Below are 25,025 nucleotides of genomic sequence, written 5' to 3' on the forward strand. Positions count from 1 at the left end.
AAAGGTTATCAGGCTGTAGTTAAGCAAACTCCGGCCAAATGGGGAAACTGCAGGAGACCAGACACACCAGCTAGAGAGTTTCTTAACACCAGTTGGCGAGATCGGGTTAAGGTTCCACCTTTGGTCTGGCAAAATACAGGACAGGACTGGGCGGGGGAATTGCATACCCAACAAGCGTCCCGGACCGGGATATCCCATTTTCTATCACGAGAACACGACAGCCATTTGTGTTGCCATGATTTCCACATCAGGCAAAAGATTCCTGCATCACAGGGAGCTGGACTAGATGACCCTCGTGGTCCCTTCCAACTCTTAAATTCTACGATTCTATCCCATGGGTAGGTAAACTAAGGCCCAGCGGCCGGATCCTGCCTAATCACCTTCTCAATCCAGCCTGTGGATGGTGTGGGAATCAGCGTGTTTTTACATGAGTAGAATGTGTCCTTTTATTTAAAAGGCATCTCTGGGTTATTTGTGGCCAGCCTGGTGTTTTTACATGACTAGAATGTGCCCTTTTATTTAAAAGGCACCTCTGGGTTATTTGTGGGGCCTGCCTGGTGTTTTTACATGACTAGAATGTGTCCTTTTATTTAAAATGCATCTCTGGGTTATTTGTGGGGCCTGCCTGGTGTTTTTACATAACTAGAATGTGTCCTTTTATTTAAAAGGCATCTCTGGGTCGTTTGTGGGGCCTGCCTGGTGTTTTTACATGACTAGAATGTGTCCTTTTATTTAAAAGGCATCTCTGGGTCATTTGTGAGGTCTGCCTGGTGTTTTTACATGACTAGAATGTGTCCTTTTATTTAAAATGCATCTCTGGGTTATTTGTGGGGCCTGCCTGGTGTTTTTACATAACTAGAATGTGTCCTTTTATTTAAAAGGCATCTCTGGGTTGTTTGTGGGGCCTGCCTGGTGTTTTTACATGACTAGAATGTGTCCTTTTATTTAAAATGCATCTCTGGGTTATTTGTGGGGCATAGGAATTTATTCATCCCCCCTCCTCAAAATATAGTCCGGCCCCCCACAAGGTCTGAGGGAGAGTGGACCAGACCCCGGATGAAAAAGTTTGCTGACCCCTGTTCTATCCCATTGCCTCAGCCTGCTCCAACCCTTCCTAAACTGATGTTGCGTTCCAGCGCATCACAAGTTTGTCCCCAAACCCCATTTAAAAACCAAGCACGTTTGCTCTTTAGATGAAAGGTTTACTTGTCCGGGGGGGGGGGGGGGGCGGCGTAATTGTCCAACAATATGTTATCAAAATAAGCCTCGCCAGAGGCCGCGCGCCACATGGTGCCTGTACACATGTCTGTACACACGCATGGATACCAACGAGAGATAAAACACATCTGCTTCTAGAGACCCAGGGGAGGATGCTAAATCCCGAAGGCAGACGGCAGATTTACCAGATCAGGCTAACAAAGTTTTTCTTAAAAAAAACAAAAAAAACACAAAAACACAAAGACAACCCTCAAAGGCAAAAACGTGGGATTGGATATATCCCGGCTACCCTAAAACAGGGAATATGGCAAGCGACACTCTCGGGACTCGATGCTGGAAATGTACTTTAAACACTTGCGGAAGGCCGAGCATCTTCAAGAATTTGATCCAGGCTGGAAGTCTGCCAAGCTGTTGCTCCCGAAACGCTCTTCTCCGTTGCTTCCCTGCCTTGTGCTCCAAGGGAAATGAAGAAATGTACACAGCTTCTTTCAGTTCACCTTCCCAGGTTGAAAAGCCCCATCCGCCCCTCTCATCGAACACTATCTGATATATGCCAAAACTCATCTCAGCCCGGTTTGGGTTCTGGGCCTATTCTGCGCATGCAACCAGCCTGGAAGAACGGCAGAAGGCCGATTAGTAAAGCTGCAACTGGAGACTCTGTTCTAAATGGAAAGGAAAGAAGAAGGGGTGTCGAGGTGGAGCAGCATGGTGCAGTGGTTAGGGCTGGGTTGTTGTTTTGTTTATAATTTTTATTAAATTTTATGCTTTACAATTTCAAATACTCATTTTTTACATCCTTAAGATATCAATGACTTCCCTTCTTCTTTTTCCATGGTTCATTTTACATATCATAAATCCCTGCATATTTTACAAAAACTATACCATTCAGTATTCCATTATTGCATCCATCAAAACTTATTTACACTGTAGAATTTATCTTAATGCTGCCAGTGTTTTCAGCTGTACACAATTATCTCCCATATATTCAATAAATGTTTTCCAACCTTCTCTAAATGTATGTTCTCTTATTCTATATGTTAAGTCTGCAAGCTGCGCATATTCTGTCAACTTAAGTTGCCATTCTTCTTTGGTTGGGACCTTGCTCGTTTTCCATTTGGGGGCTAACGAAACACGGGCCGCACTAGTAGCATACATGAATAACGTTTTTTTACACCCAGCAGGGCCGTAGCTAGGGGGTGGTGAGGAAGGCTCCCGCCAGTGGCACAGGTGGGGGGGGGCAAAATCAGCTAAAATATATTCATAAATAAAAATATTGATTACTGCCTCATAAGAAAAGGTTTTAAATAGAGGGTATTTATATAATGTGCGGGGACCCTATTTTTTTCTGTGACGGGGGTGCAATCTGGACGGTTTTGCCAGGGTCACCTAGCTACGGCTCTGACCCAGGGATTTCAGTCTGAATTATCCTCAACAGAAAGGACTCTGGTTTTTTTTGGAGGGGGAAAAAAGTATTTTTAAACATTTTTCTCAATTCATTATAGATCATTTCCTAATACTCTTTTACCCTGTTACATGTCCAGCACATGTGAAAGAATGTTCCCTGTTTAGGGAAGTTTTTTTAATGTTTGATGGATTACTGTATTTTAATATTTTGTTGGAAGCCGCCCAGAGTGGCTGGGGAAGCTCAGCCAGATGGGCGGGGTATAAATAAGAATTTGTTTGTTTGTTTGCTAGCTGGCTCTGCCACGCATTGCTGTGGCTAATACCTGTGATTGCCCCCACCCTGTCCCGATCCATGATCTATTCTGTTTGTCCCCCTCCCCCATCGGCTTATCCCTGTGAATCCCCCAACTCCCTCTTCCCGGTCACCCCCACCCAAGGAAGGTGTGGTTCACTGGATGATCCTGGTATTTAGGGGTGGGAGGGGCGGGTTGAAGAGAGGTGAGGTTCCTTGGGTGGTCTCTGTTGGAGGCGTGGTCTCCGGGGCGTGAGGGGTTGTGGGAGTATGTTTGTCCGTTGTTTGTTGAATGTCCACTGGAGGGCGCAATTTTTTGACCACAAATTCAGGTTTATACCTGTCTTGGGTGTGTCAGCTGGTTAGGGTAAGTGCATGATTACCTGCTCACATGTGACTCTGAGGTTATGGCCAAATTTCAGGACGATCGGGTAAGTGCTTGTGGGAGAAAAGTGGGGAATAACACACATGAACCGTCACCATAGATAGATATATATATATATATATATATATATATATATATATATATATATATATATATATATATATACTAGTGTCATTCAGCCCGTTTACTAAACGGGCGCTAGAGCCCAGCTGGCCAGCGGGCGCCCAGGAGAAGCCCGCGATTCTTCTGAGGACTGCAAGGGAAACGGTAGGCAGAGGGGTGGGGAGAGCGTGTGTGTGTGTGTGTGTGTGTCAAGTCTCTGCGTCCAATCCCTGTGTCCGTGGGGCACATGCACAGTAGCGCAGACACAGGGACACAGGGACTGGACGCAGAGACACTTGCATATTATTATATAGGATAGATTATTATTATTATTCAGGAACTCTGTTTTAAATGGAAGGGAAAGAAGAGGGAGTTGAGGGGGAGCAGCACGGTACAGTGGTCAGGGCTGTTGGCATAGCCAAAGACTTGGCATCTCTGCCCATGCCCAGTGCAGGTCGCGAGCCTTCAGGCCCACGAAGCGGCAGCTCTCAACTTTACAGAGATTATTCATGCTGCCATGTGCAATGCAAGAGCTTCGCTAAACAGATCGGTTAGGAAGGAAACTCGTCCCACAAAGAGAGGGGCCTCGCTGGCACCTCCCTACCCAACAAAAAAGAGAAGTCGCTTCCTTTCCAAACCGCCCAGAAGCGAAATAAGAGAACAGGCTTGGGTGTGTACACATCAAGCGGCTGCACCGCCAGGAGACATCAACAGGAAGCGAGCAACGTTTTGAAAGAGGGAGTTGCAGTTTCGTTGCTTTTAAAAAATAAGTGGGCATGCTCGCTTCTAACCTTACCCCTCCAGGGACGCAAAACATTATCTATGCAACAAACTTTAAGCAAGCCTAACTATTCTGGCCTCCTTATACTCAATCTTCTGAGGAAGCAAGGCTTAATGTGGGGAAGGGAAGCCTTTTCATGCTGAGGGCCGCATTCCCTTCTGGACAACTTTCCAGGGGCCAGTGGTGAAAGCGCGTGGAGTGATAGATAGCTATTTATCTCTATACTTATAGGGTTTTTTTGTGGGGGGAGCAACCTAAACCCAAGAAAGAAAGAAAGAAAGAAAGAAAGAAAGAAAGAAAGAAAGAAAGAAAGAAAGAAAGAAGAAAGAATATACTGTACAGTGGTACCTCGGTTCCCACACGTAATCCGTTTCGGAAGACCGTTCGACTTCCGAAACATTTGAAAACCGAGGTGCAAAGGGTTGGCTGAAAGTTCAATTGGAGAAATTGAAAAACACACAGCGGAAGCCGTTCGACTTCTGAGGCGCATTTGAAAACGGAAGCAATTACTTCCCGGTTTTCAGCATTTGAAAACCGAAATGTTTGGCTTCGGAGATGCTCAAGAACACTGTATGTTGTGATATATTTTGATCTTGTGCTGCAAACAGCCCTGAGACCTCCAGGTACAGGGCGGTATATAAATTCAATAACTAATACTGTAATAATAATAATAATAAAATAAATGGTAGGATTCTGATTATTTGGAATGTGAAGGGAATATACTAGCTGTGGAGGAATTCCTCAGCAAAGCCTATGCAAAATGACCATATGGGCCATTGAGGGAAACTTGTAATGCAAGAGAGCTGTCCTTACCCCTGCCTAATAATAACAATAACAATAATTTATTATTTATACCCCGCCCATCTGGCTGGGTTTCCCCAGCCACTCTGGGCGGCTTCCAACAGAATATTAAAATAAATCTATTAAACATTAAAAGCTTCCCTAAACAGGGCTGCCTTCAGGTGTCTTCTAAAAGTCTGGTGGTTGTTTTTCTCTTTGACATCTGGTGGGAGGGTGTTCCACAGGGCAGGCGCCACTACCGAGAAGGCCCTCTGCCTGGTTCCCAGTAACTTGGCTTCTCGCAACGAGGGAACTGCCAGAAGGCCCTCGGAGCTGGACCTCAGTGTCCGGGCTGAACGATGGGGATGGAGACGCTCCTTCAAGTATACTGGACCAAGGCCATTTAAGTGTGGACAGAGACCGGAGATGTGGAAGGTGGCCAGGGTAACTGGGTGTGAGGTGACAGGAAAAGAGGGTGTGCTGGGAAGAGGATGGGGGGGACGGGGACAAAGACAGAGAGCAGGCTGGAACAAGCCACTCTTGAGATAGCCGTGCTGTAAGATCAGGACTCCATCCAAACTCAGATGTTAATACGTGAATAAATCATGTTTCTTAAGGCTACGGCTGTCTCCGCCGCTTCCTCAATTCTCCAAAGGAGCACGGACCCTGGTCGAGCGCCAAGATCCCAGGAATCCTGTGCACAACTCGGCAGGAATTGGGGTGAGCACGGTAACAGTAGATTACCTCTGTGCAGTAGATTCGTCGTCCCCCCCCCCAATTCTATCGTCTATCCAGGAAAGCAAGAAGCATTATCTGAAGCATTATTCCGGCTTGACGCTTTCAAGCCAGAAAACAAACTTGAGGAAGATTTTAAGCAGGTGTGTGGCACGGAGACAGTCCAGAGAGCCAGACAGGGAGGTCCCACCTGCACTACATGTTTCAAGCAGTATCATTCCACTATAAACCGTCATTGGTTTCCCTCAAGGAATTCTGGGAAGCGTAGTTTGTCTAACGGTGCCGGTAGTTGTTCGGAGACGCCTATTCCCCTCGTGGAGCTACAATTCCCAGAGTGGTTCAACAGCCAATTCTTCTTCCTGGGGAACACTGGGAACCGTAGCTCTGTGAGGGAAACAGGAGCCTCCTAACAATTCTCAGCACCGCTAGTAAACTATTTTTTTGGGGGGAAGCCACAACTGTTTAAAGTGGCACGATACCACTCTTGAGGTTTAGCGGAGGGCTACATTCACACACCCACACCCCAGGCCTGAGGTTCCCCACATTTGGTTTAACGGGTCATTTTAAAAGCATCCCTGGTAAACTCTCCAGGACAGAAGAGTTAAAATGGTTTCAAACCAAGAGAGTGATGCCTCGGTTTAAGTACACAATTGGTTCCGGAAGTCTGTACTTAACCTGAAGCGTACTCAACCTGAAGCAAACTTTCCCATTGAAAGTAATGGAAAGTGGATTAATCCGTTCCAGACGGGTCCGCGGAGTACTTAAACTGAAAGTACTCAAACAGAGGCGTACTTAAACCGAGGTATGACTGTACTTTAACATTTCTATAGTACATTTTCCCAGAGGCACAGGAAAATTCTAGCTGTTAGGTTGCCAGAAGGCCATTGTCAGTCCAAAATACGCAGCCCTCAGTATGCAAGCCCATATTGTTTTAAGAGGAGAACATTCAGCACATCAATTTTTTATTTCCGGACTCCAAGAATAGTAAAGTAGCAAGGCATATATATATATGAAGCAGCATAAGTATAATAGGAGCCAATGTGTTCCATAAGAGGGTACATAGAGAAAAGCAGTTTTGGGGAACAGTTAGAACAGGCAAGAGTTCTACAGCCGAAGTTAGGTAAGGCTTTACATTTTCCGCCTCCCATGGTATTAACAGACAGACACCGTATTTTGCTTTCTAATTCCAGCATTAGGGAAATCATTATTGGGGCTGGATAGTCATCCTATACACAATAGTGGTGTTTGTGTAACAGGATGAACAGGCAGGGTTGCAAAGTCCACGGGATTGTTTCTCTCACCCATGTATATAAATTATTATTATTATTATTATTAATAAATCACCATGATGATGACTACAGAAGGCTTGCTAGGATGGATCTGGAATTCAACAATCCTGGAACAAATGCCTACAAGTGGGATGCCACAGGGTTCTGTCTTGGGCCCAGTCTTATTCAACATCTTTATCAATGACTTGGATGATGGGCTTGAGGGCATCCTGAGCAAGTTTGCAGATGACACCAAATTGGGAGGGGTGGCTAATACCCCAGAGGACAGGATCGCACTTCAAAATGACCTTAACAGATTAGACAACTGGGCCAAAGCAAACAAGATGAATTTTAACAAGGAGAAATGTAAAGTACTACACTTGGGCAAAAAAGAAGAAAAAAAGAAGAAAGGCACAAATACAGAATGGGAGACACCTGGCTTGAGAGCAGTACATGTGAAAAGGATCTAGGAGTCTTGGTAGACCACAAACTTGACATGAGTAAACAGTGTGATGCAGCAGCTAAAAAAAGCCAATGCAATTCTGGGCTGCATCAATAGGAGCATAGCATCTAGATCAAGGGAAGTAATAGTACCACTGTATTCTGCTCTGGTCAGACTTCCTGGAGTACTGTGTCCAGTTCTGGGCACCACAGTTCAAGAAGGATACTGACAAGCTGGAACGTGTCCAGAAGAGGGCAACCAAACTGGTCAAAGGACTGGAAACGATGCCTTATGAGGAACGGCTTAGGGAGCTGGGTATGTTTAGCCTGGAGAAGAGAAGGTTAAGGGGTGATATGATAGCCATGTTCAAATATATAAAAGGATGTCATATAGAGGAGGGAGAAAAGTTGTTTTCTGCTGCTCCAGAGAAGCGGACACAGAGCAATGGATTCAAACTACAAGAAAGAAGATTCCACCTAAACATTAGGAAGAACTTCCTGACAGTAAGAGCTGTTCGACAGTGGAATTTGCTGCCAAGGAGTGTGGTGGAGTCTCCTTCTTTGGAGGTCTTTAAGCAGAGGCTTGACAGGCATATGTCAAGAATGCTTTGATGGTGTTTCCTGCTTGGCAGGGGGTTGGACTGGATGGCCCTTGTGGTCTCTTCCAACTCTATGATTCTATGATTCCAAGTGTTGGTAAATGATTCAGTGATTCAGTGGCTAGATGTTGGTTTGGAAGTATTGAACTAGTCCCATCTTTATTGCGGGGTCGGCGTGACTTCTTAGAGAAGGTCCCATTTTCAACATACTTCTACTGGGGAGTTAGGACCCTTCCTTAGAGATGGCCTCCAACACAATCCTATTCCAGGGAGCCCTTTCACACATGTAGCCAGGAATTAGGAGCCAAGACACCTCAAGTAAAAATCAAGCAGTGCGCATGTGCACATGCATGCGCAGAGCAGCCGTTGAGTGAGCACTGCTGCAAACCAGCATTAGGCCAAACCAGAACAAACAGCTCCAGACACAGACAACAGCTGAAACAAACATTTCATTTATATAAGGACACCTGCCGGCTAAAATTACAATGCTGAGAAGGAAGACTTTATAAAGGGCGATCTTTACCTCGCTACAACTATTTGGATAATCTCTAGCAAGCTGAAGTTTGCTTTGGCAGACATCAGTTTCAAGTGCTTATTTCTTCCCCCACGTTTCCTTACACAAGGCTATTCTTGGCAAATAGGGCAAGCTTTTGCAAGAGCCGAGCCGAGCTATCGAAAGGCGGAAGCTACTTGCACGAGCTCATTTCCTGTGCAGGCTCATCTGTGTACTGTGTCATGTGTGGAGGTTAACACAAGCAACTAAACTTTTGAAAATGAACAATCTCTACCTGCTGACCCTCTCTAATGCAGCGTTTCCCAAACTGTGGAGTCGCCAGCTGTTTTTGGACTACAACTCCCATCATCCTTTAGCTAGCAGGACCAGTGGTCAGGGATGATGGAGTTGTAGTCCAGAAACAGCTGGAGACCCAAGTTTGGGAAACTCTGCATTAGAGAGGGTCAGCAGGTAGAGATTGTTCATTAAATTGCGACTTATTTCACATTTTCCCCAAAACTTGGGGTGGGGGGAGAGCATCGGTCGCTCATTTCTGATCGCATGGATATGTATCTAAATTTAATCAGTTACTAAATTGGCTCAAAGGCAGACGATAGATACCTGAAAAGTATTTTATCAGTTGGCAAGTCTGGCTTTTTCCCCACCTTCCCTAAGCATGTGTGACTTGGCACAGTCACACGGGTGTTTGTTCTTTGCAGGCATTCCCCCCCCCCCCAAGTGCTCTTGTGCTTCTGACCCACTGGAGTTTGGATTATGTAAGAGAGATGAGCAGCGCAAGAGTTTCTTCCTTTGGGACACGAGGCTAGGTTTCATTCTCTACTAACTCTGTAATCTTGGCCGGGGAGGTGAGCGGAAATCTCTCTCCCTGCCCTACGGTTAAACATCGGCTGAAAGATGTTCAGCTTGTCCTGGGAGGGGTTGTACTCAAGATCCAAGTTTGCACTCCGAGATCCAAGTTTGTCACTGGTAGCTACTGTGCCAAGAAGTGACTTTCTTAGACTAGCGTATCAGCCAGCGATGGAGCAAGCCGAACGGGCCCCTGGGCCGGCATGCATGCCCTGTGCCCAGGGACGGGCCCAGCCGCCCGCGGTGGCAGGGGGAACTGGGGCAGGACGCTCTGTGGGGCCCTCAAGGAGTCTGCCTGCCTCCTCCCACCCAGCCGACCTACAGCTGAGGGGGAGGCGGCGGGCGGATCGTTTGGGGCAGCCAGGCACGGTGCTAGGGCTTTTTGCGCCCTAGGCTAAATCACCTTCTGGCGCCTCCCCCCGGCACATGCGTCATGCACAACGCCGCTGCCGCCGCTGCGTCCCCTCCATAAGCGGGAGGGCGCTGAGCTCTCATTTCGGCTCGCACGCCTCCCGCCTATGGAGGGGACGCTGTGAGCTCTTCAGCGGCCGCGGCAGCGAGCGAGCGTCGTCGGCAGCAACAGCGCCCATAGCTGAAGGCTTCAGGTACGGGCGCTGCCACCGCCACCGCTCGCTCGTTGCTCCCGGCGCGGGCGGCAGCACGGGTGGCCGACGGGCAGGCTCCACAGCGCCCCCTCCATTTCGGCGCCCTAGGCCAAGGCCTAGTTTACCTAAATGGAGGCGCCGGCCCTGGGGGCAGCACAGAGCTTGCAGGCACCCGAGCCACCGTGTCACTCCCAGGAGAGACGCGTGGCTCGGGCGTGCTGCAGGCTCCGCGGTGAGTGCTGCCTAGCATTTTGTCATCCCTCTCAGTGGTGACACCCGGGGCACCTCGCCCCCACCGCACTCCCCTTCCTCCGCCCCTGGTACCAGCTGCAGCCTCTCCTGGAGAGAGACAGCCTGACCACTGTTATGAAGGATCCAGTAACCTTTAGGATTGACTGCTGTACAGTGGTACCTCGGGTTAAGAACTTAATTCATTCTGGAGGTAACCTGAAACTGTTCTTAACCTGAGATACCACTTTACCTAATGGGGCCTCCCACTGCTGCCACACCACCGCTGCGTGATTTCTGTTCTCATCCTGAAGCAAAGTTCTTAACCCGAGGTACTATTTCTAGGTTAGCGGAGTCTGTAACCTGAAGCGTCTGTAACCCAAGGTGTAGTGTGTTGCATGTGAGGCTGCCGTTGTAGACTGCTCAAATACTGTGTTTAGTTCAAAATACATCTGCCAGGCTGTCAACCAAGACGCGGGTGGCGCTGTGGTCTAAACCACTGAGCCTCTTGGGCTTGCCGGTCAGAAGGTCGGCGGTTCAAATCCCCATGACAGAATGAGTTCCCATTGCTCTGTCCCAGCTCCTGCCAACCTAGCAGTTCGAAAGCACGCCAGTGCAAGTAGATAAATAGGTAGCGGTGTGGCAGGAAGGTAAACTGCCTTTCCATGCGTCCTGGTTTCCGTCACAGTGTCCCGTTGTGCCAGAAGCGGTTTAGTCATGCTGGCCACATGACCCGGAAAGCTGTCTGTGGACAAACGCCGGCTCCCTTGGCCTGAAAGCGAGATGAGTACTGCAACCCCATAGTCGCCTTTGACTGGACTTCACCATTCAGGGTCCTTTACCTTTTTAGATAAGGATGTGGCTCGCTGGACCAAAACGGGTTCCTCACCACTGTCTTACTGTTTGACACAGACACACACAAACACACAACTTTTCAGGTGAGGCACCCTGCCTCTGAGATACCGTCCCCAAGAAAGCCTGCCTAGTGCCTACATTGTTATCCTTTTGGTGCCAAAGACTTTTTTTTTATAAAAAGCAACCTCCTAGGCTTTTAATTTTATTTTGGCATATATTTCCTCACCTCATTTTAACATGCACTGCAGGGGGTGGAACAAATTGTCCTCAGGGTCCCTTCCAATTCTATGAGATTTATTATCTTTTCGGTTCACCTTGCTTCTGTAAACTGCCCCCCCCCAATCTCCACCAAAGGGGGCTACATAAATCTTATCAATGTATGTGTTTTGTATGATTTTAATGTTGTGTACACCACATTGAGATTTTTCAAAAGAATTAAGTGGCATACAAGTGTCTTTTCATAAAGGGTTTGGGCTGCCACCCTTACCTGGGAGCAATTACCACCCAACAGAGCGGGACTTGTCTCCAATGAAACATGCGCAGGATTGCACCGTTAAAGACTTTTGAGATCTACGACCGCCGAGGCTCTGAGCCTCCCCACTTTTAGTACCTTGCGGGTGGCACTGCATTTCCACCCACACCCTTCCCCTCCTCTTTTCTGAATGGAGAGAGGCCGCGCAATAATCTGGTGCAAGCTCAGCAAGAATAATATGAAGCTATTTTGGGATGGGCAGGCTACGGCTACCGCAATCCCAGGCTCGTGTTGGCTTTGCCCTTGACTGAGTCACAGTTTCATTTCTCTCCAAGAAGGAGGGAAACTTTTAAGTTGCGGCACAAGAAAGATAGAGATGGCTGGGAGCCAGGATTATCCTCCACGCAGGGAAATTCCCCAAGGAAGCTCTGCGACCAGAGATGGCTCCATTTCAGCAAACCTTGCGTTGGGTCCCACCGGACAACCAGGAGAAAGAGCCCTACATGATACAAATCCATGTGTGGGAATACTACACTTTCTGCCCCACAACTTTGCAGCAGAGCTCCAGCTGAAACGCTGTGTGTCCGAGCATTTCCCCTAGCTTTCCCCATGAGAACCCGCACTTTAAATCAGATCAAATGTGACTTTGCGATTTCTGTGAATTGACGTTTGCGCCAATTGAGCTTTGAACAGTTGGGGGTTTTTTTGCAGGAAAAGCTCCGGGGCAAAAGAAAAGGTGATTGGAAACCGAGCTGTATTTCGTGGACCGTGCCTGGAAAGAGCAGAGGAAAATGTAGATAACCCTGCTTGTGGGGGGGGCTCTTGTGTCCTGCCATTCATTTGCCCCTCTCTTACAACTAACATAAGCAGAGGGGTAGTAGTAGTGTTAACAACAAACAACAACAACAACAACAACTTTATTTTTTGCCCTAGCCACTCTGGGAAGCTTCCAACATACATAAAAACATATTAAAACATTACACGTTTTAAGGTTAAAAAGTTACTCATCTTCTTGACATCTGATGGATGTTCCACAGAGCTGGTGCCACCACCGATAAGGCCCTCTGCCTGGTTCCCTGTAGCTTCACTTCTCACAGTGAAGCAACCCGCCAGAAGGCCCTTGGAGCTGGATTAAAATACACTTAATCCACATGATTTGTAAGAAATCGCACTATTTCCATGCTTCAAAATTTGCTTCCCCCTCCCTCAAATATTTGGAGCTGCTCCAGACTTTCCTAAAGCTTTTCACAAACCGTGATGAGTGAAAACGCAGCATAGTTATCATTGGTAGACTCCCCAGAAAGCCAAATTAAGGAATTAAGTTCACTCTTAGAAGGTCAGCTCTTGTGGCGCCATGTGTGCTCATCGCCGCAGCCCAGAGGTGGGGAACCTGTGTCCCTGCAAGTGTTGCTAGACTCCTAGCAGGCCCAGCCAAACGGTCAGGGATTGTGGAAATTAAGAGCAGAAGACGACCTTGTTGCATCAGGCCACTGGCCCATCTAGTCTAGCATCCGGTTCTCATAGCGACTGACCAGACACCCGTGGGAAGCTAGTGAGGAGGACGTGAGCACAACAGACGTGGTATTCAGAAGCATCACTGCCTCCGACAGTGGAGGTGGAACATGTGGTCTAACAACATCTAGAGAGCTATAGGTGCCCCCAACCCCAGCCAAGAAACACTTGGTAGCAAAGCTGGACTTGTAAAAGGATAAAAGGGTATTGGGAAATGCAGGGCCGGCCCTACGGCAAAGCTGGGTGGCGCAGGGAGCCAGGGCGCTGGGCCGGCGGGGGGCACTGCGCAGCTGCACCTGCCAAACAGCCGTGCTGGGAAACGGGGAGGGGGGGCGCCAGGGCACCAGATATGCTTAAGACCAGTGTTTCTCAACCAGTGTGCCTCCAGATGTTTTGGGACTACAACTCCCATCATTCCTGACCACTGGTCTTGCTAGCTAGGGATGATGGGAGTTGTAGTCCCAAAACATCTGGAGGCACACTGGTTGAGAAACACTGCTTAAGACGGCCCTGGGGAAATGATCCATAATGAATTTTTAAAAATGTTTTAAAGTACTTTCCCCAAAACCCGAGTCCTTTCTGTTGGGGATAATTCAGACTGAAATCCCCAGGTGTCCAAAAAAGTTATTTATGTATGCCACTACTGCGGCCCGTGTTTTGTTAGCCCCAAAATGGAAAATGAGCAAGGTCCCAACCAAAGAAAAATGGCAACTTAAGTTGACAGAATATGTGCAGCTTGTAGACTTAAGAGAACAAGAAGAGCATACGTTTAGAGAAGGCTGGAAAACGTTAATTGAATACAGTGGTACCTTGGTCCTCAAACGTAATTTGTTCTGGAAGCCCGTTCCAAAACCAAAGCGTTCCAAAACCAAGGCACACTTTCCCATAGACAGTAATGCAAAATGGATTAATCCGTTCCAGACTTTTAAAGACAACCCCTAAAACATCTATTTAACATGGATTTTACTATCTAATGAGGCCATTGATCCATTAAATGAAAGCAATAAACAATGTACAATAAAAAATCCTTCCAGTGGCACCTTAGAGACCAACTACGTTTGTCATTGGTATGAGCTTTTGTGTGCATGCACAGTCACACAGTCACACAATCAGTAGCTAAACTGGGTTCCACACAGTCACAAAAACAAAACAAAAAAGAGCCACAAAAACGCAAAATGAATAGCAAAAACAGACAGACCTCGGCATAACACTCAAAACGGAGCACGTTCGGCTTCCGTAAAAAGTTCGCAAACCGGAACACTTACTTCCGGGTTTGCAGCGTTCGGGTTCCAAGTTGTTCAAGTACCAAGGCGTTTGAGAACCAAGGCACCACTGTATATGGGAAATAACTGTGTACAGCTGAAAACGCTAGCAGCCTTAAGATAAACTCAACAGTGCAAGTAAGTTTTGGTGGATCCAATAATGGAATACTGAATGGTATAGTTTTCGTAAAATATGCAGGGACTTATGTGAAATGAACCATGGAAAGAAAAGAAGGAAGAAGAAGAAGAGTTTGGATTTGATATCCCGCTTTATCACTACCCGAAGGAGTCTCAAAGCAGCTAACATTCTCCTTCCCCTTCCTCCTCCACAACAAACACTCTGTGAGGTGAGTGAGGCTGAGAGACTTCAGAGAAGTGTGACTAGCCCAAGGTCACCCAGCAGCTGCATGTGGAGGAGCGGAGACGCGAACCCGGTTCCCCAGATTAGGAGTCTACCGCTCTTAACCACTACACCACACTACACCACACTGGGAAGTCATTGATATCTTAAGGATATAAAATGAGTATTTGAAATCGTAAAACAGAAAATTTAATAAAAATTATATATACAAGAAACACCTGGTAGCAGCGACAGCAGGACAGGAAACCACCAGGAGAAAAATCTGATCAGCGAGGAAGACTCGACTTCACCATGCACTGAGTGAGTTTCAGCTGCTTAGTCCCATTCGCTTGCCTCAGAGATTCTCAGTGGGCTGCGCTACTTAGTAGGGCATCACCAGAGAATCACAGAATTGTAGAGTTGGAAGTGACAACGAACGGTCATCTAGTCCAACCCCCTGCAATGCAGGAATCTTTTTACCCAACGTGGGGCTCGAACACATGAACCTGAAATTAAGAGTCCCAAAGATGAAGGCAGGTTCTGCCGCCTGAGGGCCACGTGAGGTACCCATTTGCAACATCTGTTCCCGATAGCACACCTAGGCGAAATTGCACCATACAAATATTTCATAAGCAGCTTTGGCGAGGGAGCCTTGCGTGGCTACAAAGCAGAATATAAGCACAGTGGGACCTCGGTTTTCGAACGTAATCCATTCCGGAAGACCCTTCGAGTTCTGAAACATTCTAAAACCGAAAACTCTTTTCTTTCTTTTTAAAATTCCTTTATTATTCAACAAAAGAGAAACCAAAAGATCATATAAATTACAAAAAGTAAATAGATTTCTTACAGCACAACTTCTATTATGACTTCCATTCACCTCCTCAAGGGTACTGGGTTATTTTTATGCAACACACTTTTCATCATCACTCCTATCTTATCCCAAATCATTAATTTTATAAGATTTTCTAGGTTTCTGCAGGGGTCCTTCTAAGCCTGCCAGAGAATTCAAATTTTTACAATGCTCTTTAGGATATTTTCTGTAGATGTCCCACTCTCTAATAAACGTTTGGTCTGTATTATCCCTAATTCTTCCTGTTACCTTTGCTAATTCTGAAAATTCTAATAATTTTGTCTGCCAGTCCACTTTGGTTGGGATAGAGTCTCCTTTCCAATTTTTGGCTACTCACCCCGTCGCGGGGATTCGAACCCTTGCTGCCACTGTTGCATATAGGAAACCGAAAACTCAACAGCTGGCAGCTAGGCCTCAGGATCTTGCACTCAGTGGAAGCTGCGTAGCATGTTCGACTTCCGAGGCGTGTTCAAAAACCGAAGCATTTACATCCAGGCTTACTCTATTCATCAAATGGAGATGTTCCAAAACTGAGGTACCACTGTAATGTGATTCACAATCGTAGGGCGACTGGCAGCCACAAAGAGCAGTGGCTTGCCTTACCAAGAATGAACGGGCGCACAAAACAAAAAAAGCCTAAATTTGGCTAGCTCACTTCTCTCCTGCATAGATGGGACGAGCTTTTGGCAGCAACGGTGGGGCTCCAATCAGCAAGGAAGCTGGCAACTCCAAACAAGACCTTCAAGACTGGGATTCCCAGCCATTGGAGCCAGCCAAGGCAGGGAGAGAAAAGGGCTTTTTCGTCTCAGGCATGTGCCAAAAAAGAAGAAGAAAAAAAAATTAGGTGGGATTCATATTTTTGCATTTCTCTCCCAAAAGGACTTGTATTGCAGACAAGTATTGGGTTGTGTGGAACGTGCTCAGCAGCCATGTGATCCAACAAATAATAATAATAATAATAATAATAATAATAATAATAATAATAATTTTTTTATTTATTTATACCCCGCCCATCTGGCTGGGTTTCCCCAGCCACTCTGGGCGGTTTCCAACAGAAATATTAAAATACACTAATTTCGTAAAGATTTAAAGCTTCTCTAAACAGGGCTGCCTTCAGATGTCCTCTAAAAGTCTGGTAGTTGTTTTTCTTTTTGACATCTGGTGGGAGGGCGTTCCACAGGGCGGGTGCCACTACCGAGAAGGCCCTCTGCCTGGTTCCCTATAACTTGGCTTCTCGCAACGAGGGAACCTCCAGAAGGCCCTTGGCACTGGACCTCAGTGTCTGGGCAGAGCGATGGAGGTGAAGACACTCCTTCAGGTATACTAGACCGAGGCCGTTTAGGGCTTTAAAAAACAAAGCCTTTGGGTTGTTGTTGTTTTATATAAAAAACCCCAAGGAGGCACCAGCAGCTAACCAATTGCAGCAGTTACATCTTGGAGAATGCTGAAGACCTATCTATCTTATGTATTGATTTAAGATCTTCCTCTACACCTGAGGATAAGGGACAATAATAGCGGTCTCAGCCGCCGAGTCTCAACTGAAAGTCAACAAGTCCCCACACCCAAGACGAATAGTGGGATAGGAGAGCTGAGAATAATGCAAATATATTTCACATCCGGCAACCCATGTGCCCCTTTGGCTTCAGATAGTACATGGGTAGATACCGCAAGTATAAAAAGCCAAGGGCACAATTTTTCATGGCCTTCTAACAGCTACGGTGGCTCATTTACCAGAAGCAATGTATTTAAACGGTCTCTGCCCAATATACCTGAAGGAGCGTCTCCACACCCATCGTTCAGCCCGGACACTGAGGTCCAGCTCCAAGGGCCTTCTGGCGGTTCCCTCACTGCGAGAAGTGAGGTTACGGGGAACCAAGCAGAGGGCCTTCTCGGTAGTGGCACCCACCCTGTGGAACACCCTCTCATCAGATGTCAAGGAAATAAACAACTATCTGACTTTTAGAAGACATCTGAAGGCAGCCCTGGTTTGGGGAAGTTTTTAATGTTTGAAGTTTTATCGTGTTTTTAATATTCTGCTGGGAGCTTCCCAGAGTGGCTGGGGAAACCCAGCCAGATGGGTGGGCTATTAATATAATAATAATTATTAATTATTAATTATTAATATTTAGCGTTAACTCTAAAAGTGTATACTTGATTTTGACCAAACCAAGCTTCCTGGTGTATATTTTAAAATGCAAATCATTTCCATGTAGCTCACATGCCAGGGGCATCCTGTGTATTCTATGGGGCAAGGGCATTCTGAGCCCCCACCAGCCTCCTGTGCCTAGCAAAGGGGAGGAAGAGACAGTCATGAAAATTACAGAAGGGAATTCCTATTCTGCTACACAGCAAGACAGGCACCCCCAAACTCGGCCCTCCAGCTGTTTTGGGACTACAATTCCCATCATCCCTAGCTAACAGGGCCAGTGGTCAGGGTCAGGGATGATGGAAATTGTAGTGCCAAAACATCTGGAGGGCTGAATTTTGGGATGCCTGCAGTAAGATGTGGGGAACAGGAGGGGGGAAGCATTTTAATGCACCTAGGATATCAAACAAACGAAACTCTAAAAACCTTGGCTATCTCTGGTCCACCCCGATCATCAATGGCGAGGAACCCTTCATGGACCCAAGCCCACATTTTCACTTGGCCAAACTTCGTGGCCGTAGCATGCTCAAGATAAAATTGGGTGTGTGGCCACACCAACCAAACACCACATTTCATCCTTAGTTGGGTTGATGGGGTTTTTTGGGGGGTGGGTGGGGAAGGTACCATTAAATGGCAGTAAATTGATGATTAGCTTACACAGTCTACTGGGAGGAATCTCTTGGGATTTCCTGCCTCAAGCGCTAAAACCTATTGGTTTGACTCATTTCTGTCTCACACAAACTCTGATAGCAGAAGACAGGGCTTTCAGAAACATCAATGCCATGATGGAAACGGGGAGTAAGCCAACCTTTGCACGGAGACAAACAGCACAGAAGGCCGAGGAAGCAGTTCATTCTCAGCCTCTTCTGCTACAGAATCCCTGGTCACACGTGGGACTCAATGGAAGTTAAGAGTGCAATAACATCTGGTTGGCCACATGTTTTCCATCCCTGGCATGAGAGATGTCAAGCGAATGTGAGGGTAGGAGGGACAGAAAAACGAACCCCACTTTGTGCTTATTTCAATAACAACGCTTATGCAGACCTTTGTCCCTCAAATGCTGAAAGTGCATCCCATAAATTATCTCAGTTGTTCAACGGACAACCGTGCAAGACAGTCCTATCACCCAGACAGTTTTTAGGGAAATGAAATAACTGGATAAATTAAACGCAAGACCGGCTACTGTTAGCCACAGTAGCAAAGATGACCTCTTTCCAAACACAGCTTGAGTTGACACATTACAGTACCGCCCGGGCACCAAGATGTTGCTGAAATGGATGGGAAACCAGGACCCGTGGAGGAACTTAAGGACTTCCTTGCTTACAGCACAATCCTACCCATGTCTACTCAGAAGCAAGTCCTATCCAATTCAATGGGGCTTGCTGCCAGGTGAATGGGGTTAGGACTGCAGCCTTACGAGCAGTCCATTCTGTAGCAGTTCTGATGGGTCTCTGAGCTGAAGAAGACCACCTGGATGTCACAACTTTTTGATCTGGAATCTCTTCCTCCTATAATTCCATATGTTTGGGGAGTGGTCAGAGTGGTGCCTGGTGGAAAAGGATCTTACTTATCACTTCACATGATCCGGAAACAAATGCTCTGGACCACAAGGTCTTGAGATGCCACCTAGCTTTTGTCGGCAAGGCGCCACCAATGCTGCCAAATTCTTCCTACAAACTCCAGCGCTTGCAAACTCTTTCTTCAGCTCATAGTTTTGTGAGAATCCTAGAATCCTAGAGTTGGAAGAGACCACAAGGGCCATCCAGTCCAACCCCCTGCCAAGCAGGAAACACCATCAAAGCATTCCTGACAGATGGCTGTCAAGCCTCTGCTTAAAGACCTCCAAAGAAGGAGACTCCACCGCACTCCTTGGCACTGTCGAAAAGCTGCCTTAAGGAGGGGATTGGGGGTGGGCAAGCCATTCTACACACATTTTCCCCAAAAGCAGGATGCTGGCAAGTCCTTTGGTCAGTTCTCATACGATCGATTCCCTTGCTGGTGAACTGGCAGCTTAAAGTCAATACAGCGGTACCTTGGTTACCGAATGGCTTAGCTCCCAAACAAATCGGCTCCCGAACGCTGCAAACCCGGGAGTGTTCGCTTGTGAACATTTTTCGGAAGCCGAACATCCGACACGGCTTCCGCAGCTTCCGATTGGCTGCAGGAAGCTCCTGCAGCCAATCGGAAGCCACGCTTTGGTTTTCAAACGGCTCCAGGAGTCAAACGGACGCCCGGAATGGATTAAATTTGACAACCAAGGTACCACTGTACAGGGGAGCTAGATTTGCTTCAAGGGACACCCACTGCTGATCCCTGTCCCTAAACCTAAAGAGAGAGAGAATGATTCAATTCAAAACCACCACCCTCCTGTTTTTGTGCTACTTGTTATCTAGATCTTCTTAGTGCCTGCCTAACATTGAGTACATCTTTGGTTACAAAACTGTGTCCTTAGAGGTCCTAAGATGGAGCGAGAGAGTTACTGAAGATATAAATTGGTGGGTTTCCTCTGCAGCTCAAAGACCTTCCTCTTGCAGTTGAATAATAGATGCTTATTCTCTAGCGTGTGCCTGGCTTGGAAACAACCCTATTGCCCCCCTGTGCTCCTCACACCCCTCCTTTGTCTGCAAAGGCAGGTTCTGGGGGCCATTGACTGCCCAAGACCTTTCCAAAGTGCCTCCGTACCATTTAATATTATCTACAAAGTGCAAATTATTAAGACATTTTATATACAGTAATCTGCTTGTTCTCAAATACATACACACACACAAGATCACACCCTTGGCTAATCAACAGCTTTCAGCACTGTCCTCAGTTTCACAGTAACAGCCGCCAATGTGCTTAAAGTGTTATAAGCCATAGAACGGAATCGCAGAATTGTAGAGTCGGAGGGACCCCGAGGGTCATCTAGACCAACCCCATGCAATGCAGGAATCTTTTGCCCAGCTTGGGGCTTGAACCCCCAACCCGAAGATTATGAGTCTCCTGCTCCTGTGCACAAGAGAGAGAAGACCGACCCTCTGGCGACAGTAACAGCTCTTTAAGAAGAGGATAGTCAAGGCAATGGTGAGATGGAACTCATCAACTTTAAGCAACCATGATGAGCACATGTTTCTCAACTCAGGGTTGGATGAAACCCCAAAATTAACGCACAACCCAGCTACCTCTTCCCTCAAGGAGAGATTCCCCTGGGCACACGAGCTCCACTTCTCCCCAAAGCAGTCAGCCTTCACAATTCGGACCACTGCACGCGAAAGCAGGAGGCCAACTAGAGGCGTAACTCCCAAAAACATGTCCTCAAAGCTAAGAGCTACATATCTCACACCCTCCGTTCTCCCTACAGCTGCATAGCTTGTGGAAGGATGGCACAAAATGCAAACCAGTTTCTTAACTGCAGCTACGGATGCAGCTACGGCTGCTGAAACTGTGGAGGCAGCCGTGGTTCCGTCCCATCGGAAGGGGTGTCCGAGAATATCCCACGTGAGCCAAAAATCTGCTAACAGCCAACTCGGAGCAAGGCCCTAACGGCATTGCAACAATCAGCGGCTTTCCAGGAGGAGGAGGGAACTGGCTTGGGGGAACATCTGAGGCTAGCTCTGGCTACTTCACATCAGTTTAGCACCAGCTGTTTGCAGAACCTAGTTTTTTTCTCTGGGGTGTCTGTTGTAGACTGCAGGCTACCCTTGGGGGTTACTGTACTGGGAAAGACCACTTGACCTCCCTGGGGAGACTGGGAGGGGCTACATAAGGACACCTGCAGATGAATGAATCCGGAGGAGCCGCCCGCTCCACCCTCACATACCTCTAACTTGGGTGAGATTCATCCCTGCCATCAAGGCAGGTGTGAATCTACTTAAAATCATTTCCAGCTGTGCTCATTTTGACCCTTCTACCATTGCTTTTGTATACTTCCAATTTGCAGACTGAGGTTGCTTCCTTCAGAGAAACAGTAGCACGCCAAACTGTTCAGCAAAAGGAGATAACCAATACTGTAATAATAATACTAAGGGTGGAGCAGGAATTACCGGCTCCTTACCAAGTAATATCAGCCCTTTAAAACAGAAAAGGGAGAAGGAAAACCTTCCCATTTCACAGCAATAGGCATTGAAGAGAGAGGGGAAATTTATCTTCGGACCTATCTTTAACCACACAGATTGCGAGTATGACTGCACCCATTGCTAGATGAGTTTTCCATGTTGGGGTGTGTTAAGTGAACCCCCTAACCGGTTGACGTCTCTAGGGTGATATTAAGGCATGATGGGTCTATGGGGAGGAGAAGAGGAGGAGGAGGAGGAGGAAGACCAGACAGAGACTTACCAGTACGTGGCTGAATCGTTCTTCCAGTTCCCCAGAGCTGGGCATAGGTTGTTTGGGGGGCGCCGGCTGCTTGGGGGGCAGAGGTGACGAGGCTGTGGGTTGGCTTTTCATCTCCTTCGCCGGAGACATCTCCATGCTGCTAGCTGCATTGCCCATCTTCAGACTGTACTCTTACACACACACACACACACACACACACACCCAAAAAATCTAAAGCGCTACAAAATTAAAATATCCAGGATATTTTTTTTTCTCCCCTGGGGAAGAGGAGAAAAAGGTCAGTAGGAATAAAAAATAAATACCCCAGCAACTTCCACAAATTGGAGGAAGGCAAAGGGGTGGAAGAGGACTTGCTCCAGGAACTCCCAGCACGTGTGAATTGTGAGATTCCTCCCATGCATCAGGTCAACACAGTCAGTTGTCCATGCTTCTTCTTATTCCCCCTTTTCTTATTTGCTCCTGCTGCGGCCTAATTCCAGGAAGCAGCTGGAAGTGATGGAGGGGTCGCCGAGCACAAGGTGACTTCTCAACGCCTGTCCTCTGGGGCCGGTGCCACCACCATGATGGGCAGGCAGGCAAGCTGGTACCCAGCTCGCCTCTAGTGCATTTGCAGCAAGCCCTGTTTCCTAAAAGGGCATCCCCATCTTTTCGCCGATTGCCAGCTGAACGGCCACGCGTGCTCTTCAGAGAAGTCCGGCGCCGGCGCCGCTGCTGCTGCTGCTAAACTTGCCCCTCTCCTCCACCCAAAAAAGAAAGAAAAGAAAAAGAGGAAGCACCGAGAGCAGCGGCGGTTGCTCTCTCTGCACAGGAAATCGAGCTGCAGGTGCCTTTAATGCAAGAACGCGGACACAGGTCGAGGCGGAACTTTTGCTGCAGCGCTGGGCTGTGTGTGTTGTTGGTTTTTTGGAGGGGGGATTTTGCAACCCAGAAGGTGAAATCTCTCTTTGCTCTCCTGCCAGCATGCAAGCTCTCTCTCTCTCAATTTGGCGAGGAGCAGCAGCAAAAGGCGGCGGCGGCAGCAGCAGCTGCAGGAGGAGGAGGAGGAGGAGGAGAACCGCACGGCTTTTGCAAAGGCAGCGAAGATGGGTAGATCGCCAAAGCTGGGGGGAAAGAGGAGGCGGCGGCGGGAGGAGGAGGAGGAGAGGAAAACGCAGCGGCTCGCCCATGCCCAATTGCAATAGCCATGGCCTGAGGGAGAGAGGCGAGGGCGACGCGGAAGGCGAAGGAAATAGCAGAGTCACCTGCTAGCTGGAGAAATGAGGAGTAGCAACGGCGGCGGGTTAGGATTGGGAGCGCGAGGCCGGCGGAGCGCTTTCTGGGTCTCAAAGCCCCTGGCTTTCGGTTTCGTGCTGCCATGGCTACTTAATCGGGAAAAGGGGGCTCGGTTTCTAGATCTATGGGTGGTCATCTGTCATGGATGCTGGGGCTGAGATTCCTGCATTGCATGGGGTTGGACTAGATGACCCTCGGGGATCCCTTCCAGCTCTGCGATTCTAGGAGTCTAGATGTGATTTTTCTAGGTTGCTCAGGAGGAGCGCTTAGATGTTACAGTTTGGCACACAGGGAGGGATCCGGAATCGGGTTCTGCCAGGATCGGGGAAGGCGCAGCAATGCAATTTTCAGCTACGGTATAATTGTTCTCTTTCCGGGTGGGTGGAGGTGGGTGCGTGCGTGTGGGGAATCACGTGGGTTTTAGGGAAAGAGAGGGCCGCAGCATGTCCCCAAAAACCTCTCAATGAATGGAGTGGAGAGCCGCACCGACATTTGGAGGATGCGCGGTTGCTTGCTGGGTGGCGTGCTTGGTCCTGCGACACCCCCCTTCCCGCCCCAAATCGTCACCCCACTCCTGCAGGATCCAGATACAGTAATGCACCACGACGGCTCCCTCGAGGTGATCGTTTCACCGGCTCCTCCTCACCCATCCTGAACTCGCGAGAGGCATGGAATCGAAAACGGAGACTGATTCCCAGGAAGAGGGAGAAGAAGCCAATGTTAAGAGGTGTTGCCAAACCGATTTGCATCGGGAGCAGCCGACGCATCTGCTGAAGTCCACCAGGCGAGCTGAGCTCCCTCTCGTGGCTGCTGGGAGGGATCGCTCTCTCTTTTTACCAGACTGGAAACAAGCTTCTGAGTCATACAGGAGTCTTCTTCTTAAGAGATTTCGACTAAGCATCAGGAAAAAACTTTCTGTTTGACAAAGGATCGGTCTCCCTCGGGAGGCTGTGGACTCTCCTTCCTTGGAGGTTTTTCAGCAAAGGTTGGATGGCCATCTGTCATGGATGGTCTAGTTGAGATTCCTGCATTGCAGGGGGCTGGACTAGATGACCCTTGGGGGGTACCTTCCAACTCTGCCTTACGAGTTTCCAAGTACGGAAGCTTGCCTTTGTTATGCTAATGCAGGGTCTCCCAAACTTGGGTCGCCCGCTGTTTTTGGACTACAGTTCCCATCATCCCTGACCACTGGGTCCTGCTAGCTAGGGATGATGGGAGTTGTAGTCTAAAAACAGCTGGAGACCTCAGTGTGGGAACCCCTGCACTAATGCTTGTTTGCCAGAGAACAAAAGCCCCAAGGGGAGAGGGGTTGTTTGGTCGCTCAGAGTCTTGCTGGCCAGATTAAAGTAGAGGCATGGTCCTCTAGTTGTTTTCGGTCTACAACTCCCATCAACATTGGCCATGCCTCTGGTACTGATGGGAGCAGGAATCCACATGGGGAACCGCAAATTCCCCAGCCACGATTAAATAAACCCTGTTTATTTTACTTTGATAGATCCTGTTTTGATGAGTCCTGGGGTATAAGGGGAGGAGTAGCACTTCTGGTGGGGGACACGCCGTGCTTCTTTTGGGGTGGTTTGTCCACCTTTGGTCCCCACCCTACACTCAGTTCTCACCTGTCAGCATGTGACAGCAGCCACACCCCAGAAAAAGAGCTTCAGCAGGACGGCTAAACCAGGTGAGGGTAGCCAATGGGTCTCAAAACCCTCCGTGAGTTAAGATACTTGCCCTGCATGCAAAGACAGGCTGCTGCAGATTGAATGGACCAGTTGTGGGTCCAACGGTCCAGAAGGTGGTTTCTGCA

At 47.9% G+C, this 25,025-nt stretch overlaps 1 protein-coding gene across 3 annotated transcripts in view; it reads right to left on the bottom strand.

The window, feature by feature from the left end:
* Nucleotides 1-22,992, bottom strand: part of FMNL1 (formin like 1) — a 120,235-nt gene extending 97,243 nt beyond the window's left edge. For all 3 annotated transcript variants that reach the window (XM_035135503.2, XM_035135504.2, XM_035135502.2), the window contains exon 1: nucleotides 21,950-22,992. In XM_035135503.2, the coding sequence (XP_034991394.2) occupies nucleotides 21,950-22,105 (156 nt within the window). In that variant the 5' untranslated portion in view covers nucleotides 22,106-22,992. The remainder of the gene's footprint in view (nucleotides 1-21,949) is intronic.
* Between the last annotated feature and the right edge of the window lie 2,033 nt (nucleotides 22,993-25,025).

This window comes from Zootoca vivipara, chromosome 13 (assembly GCF_963506605.1).
Source record: "Zootoca vivipara chromosome 13, rZooViv1.1, whole genome shotgun sequence".
Classification (NCBI taxonomy): domain Eukaryota; kingdom Metazoa; phylum Chordata; class Lepidosauria; order Squamata; family Lacertidae; genus Zootoca; species Zootoca vivipara.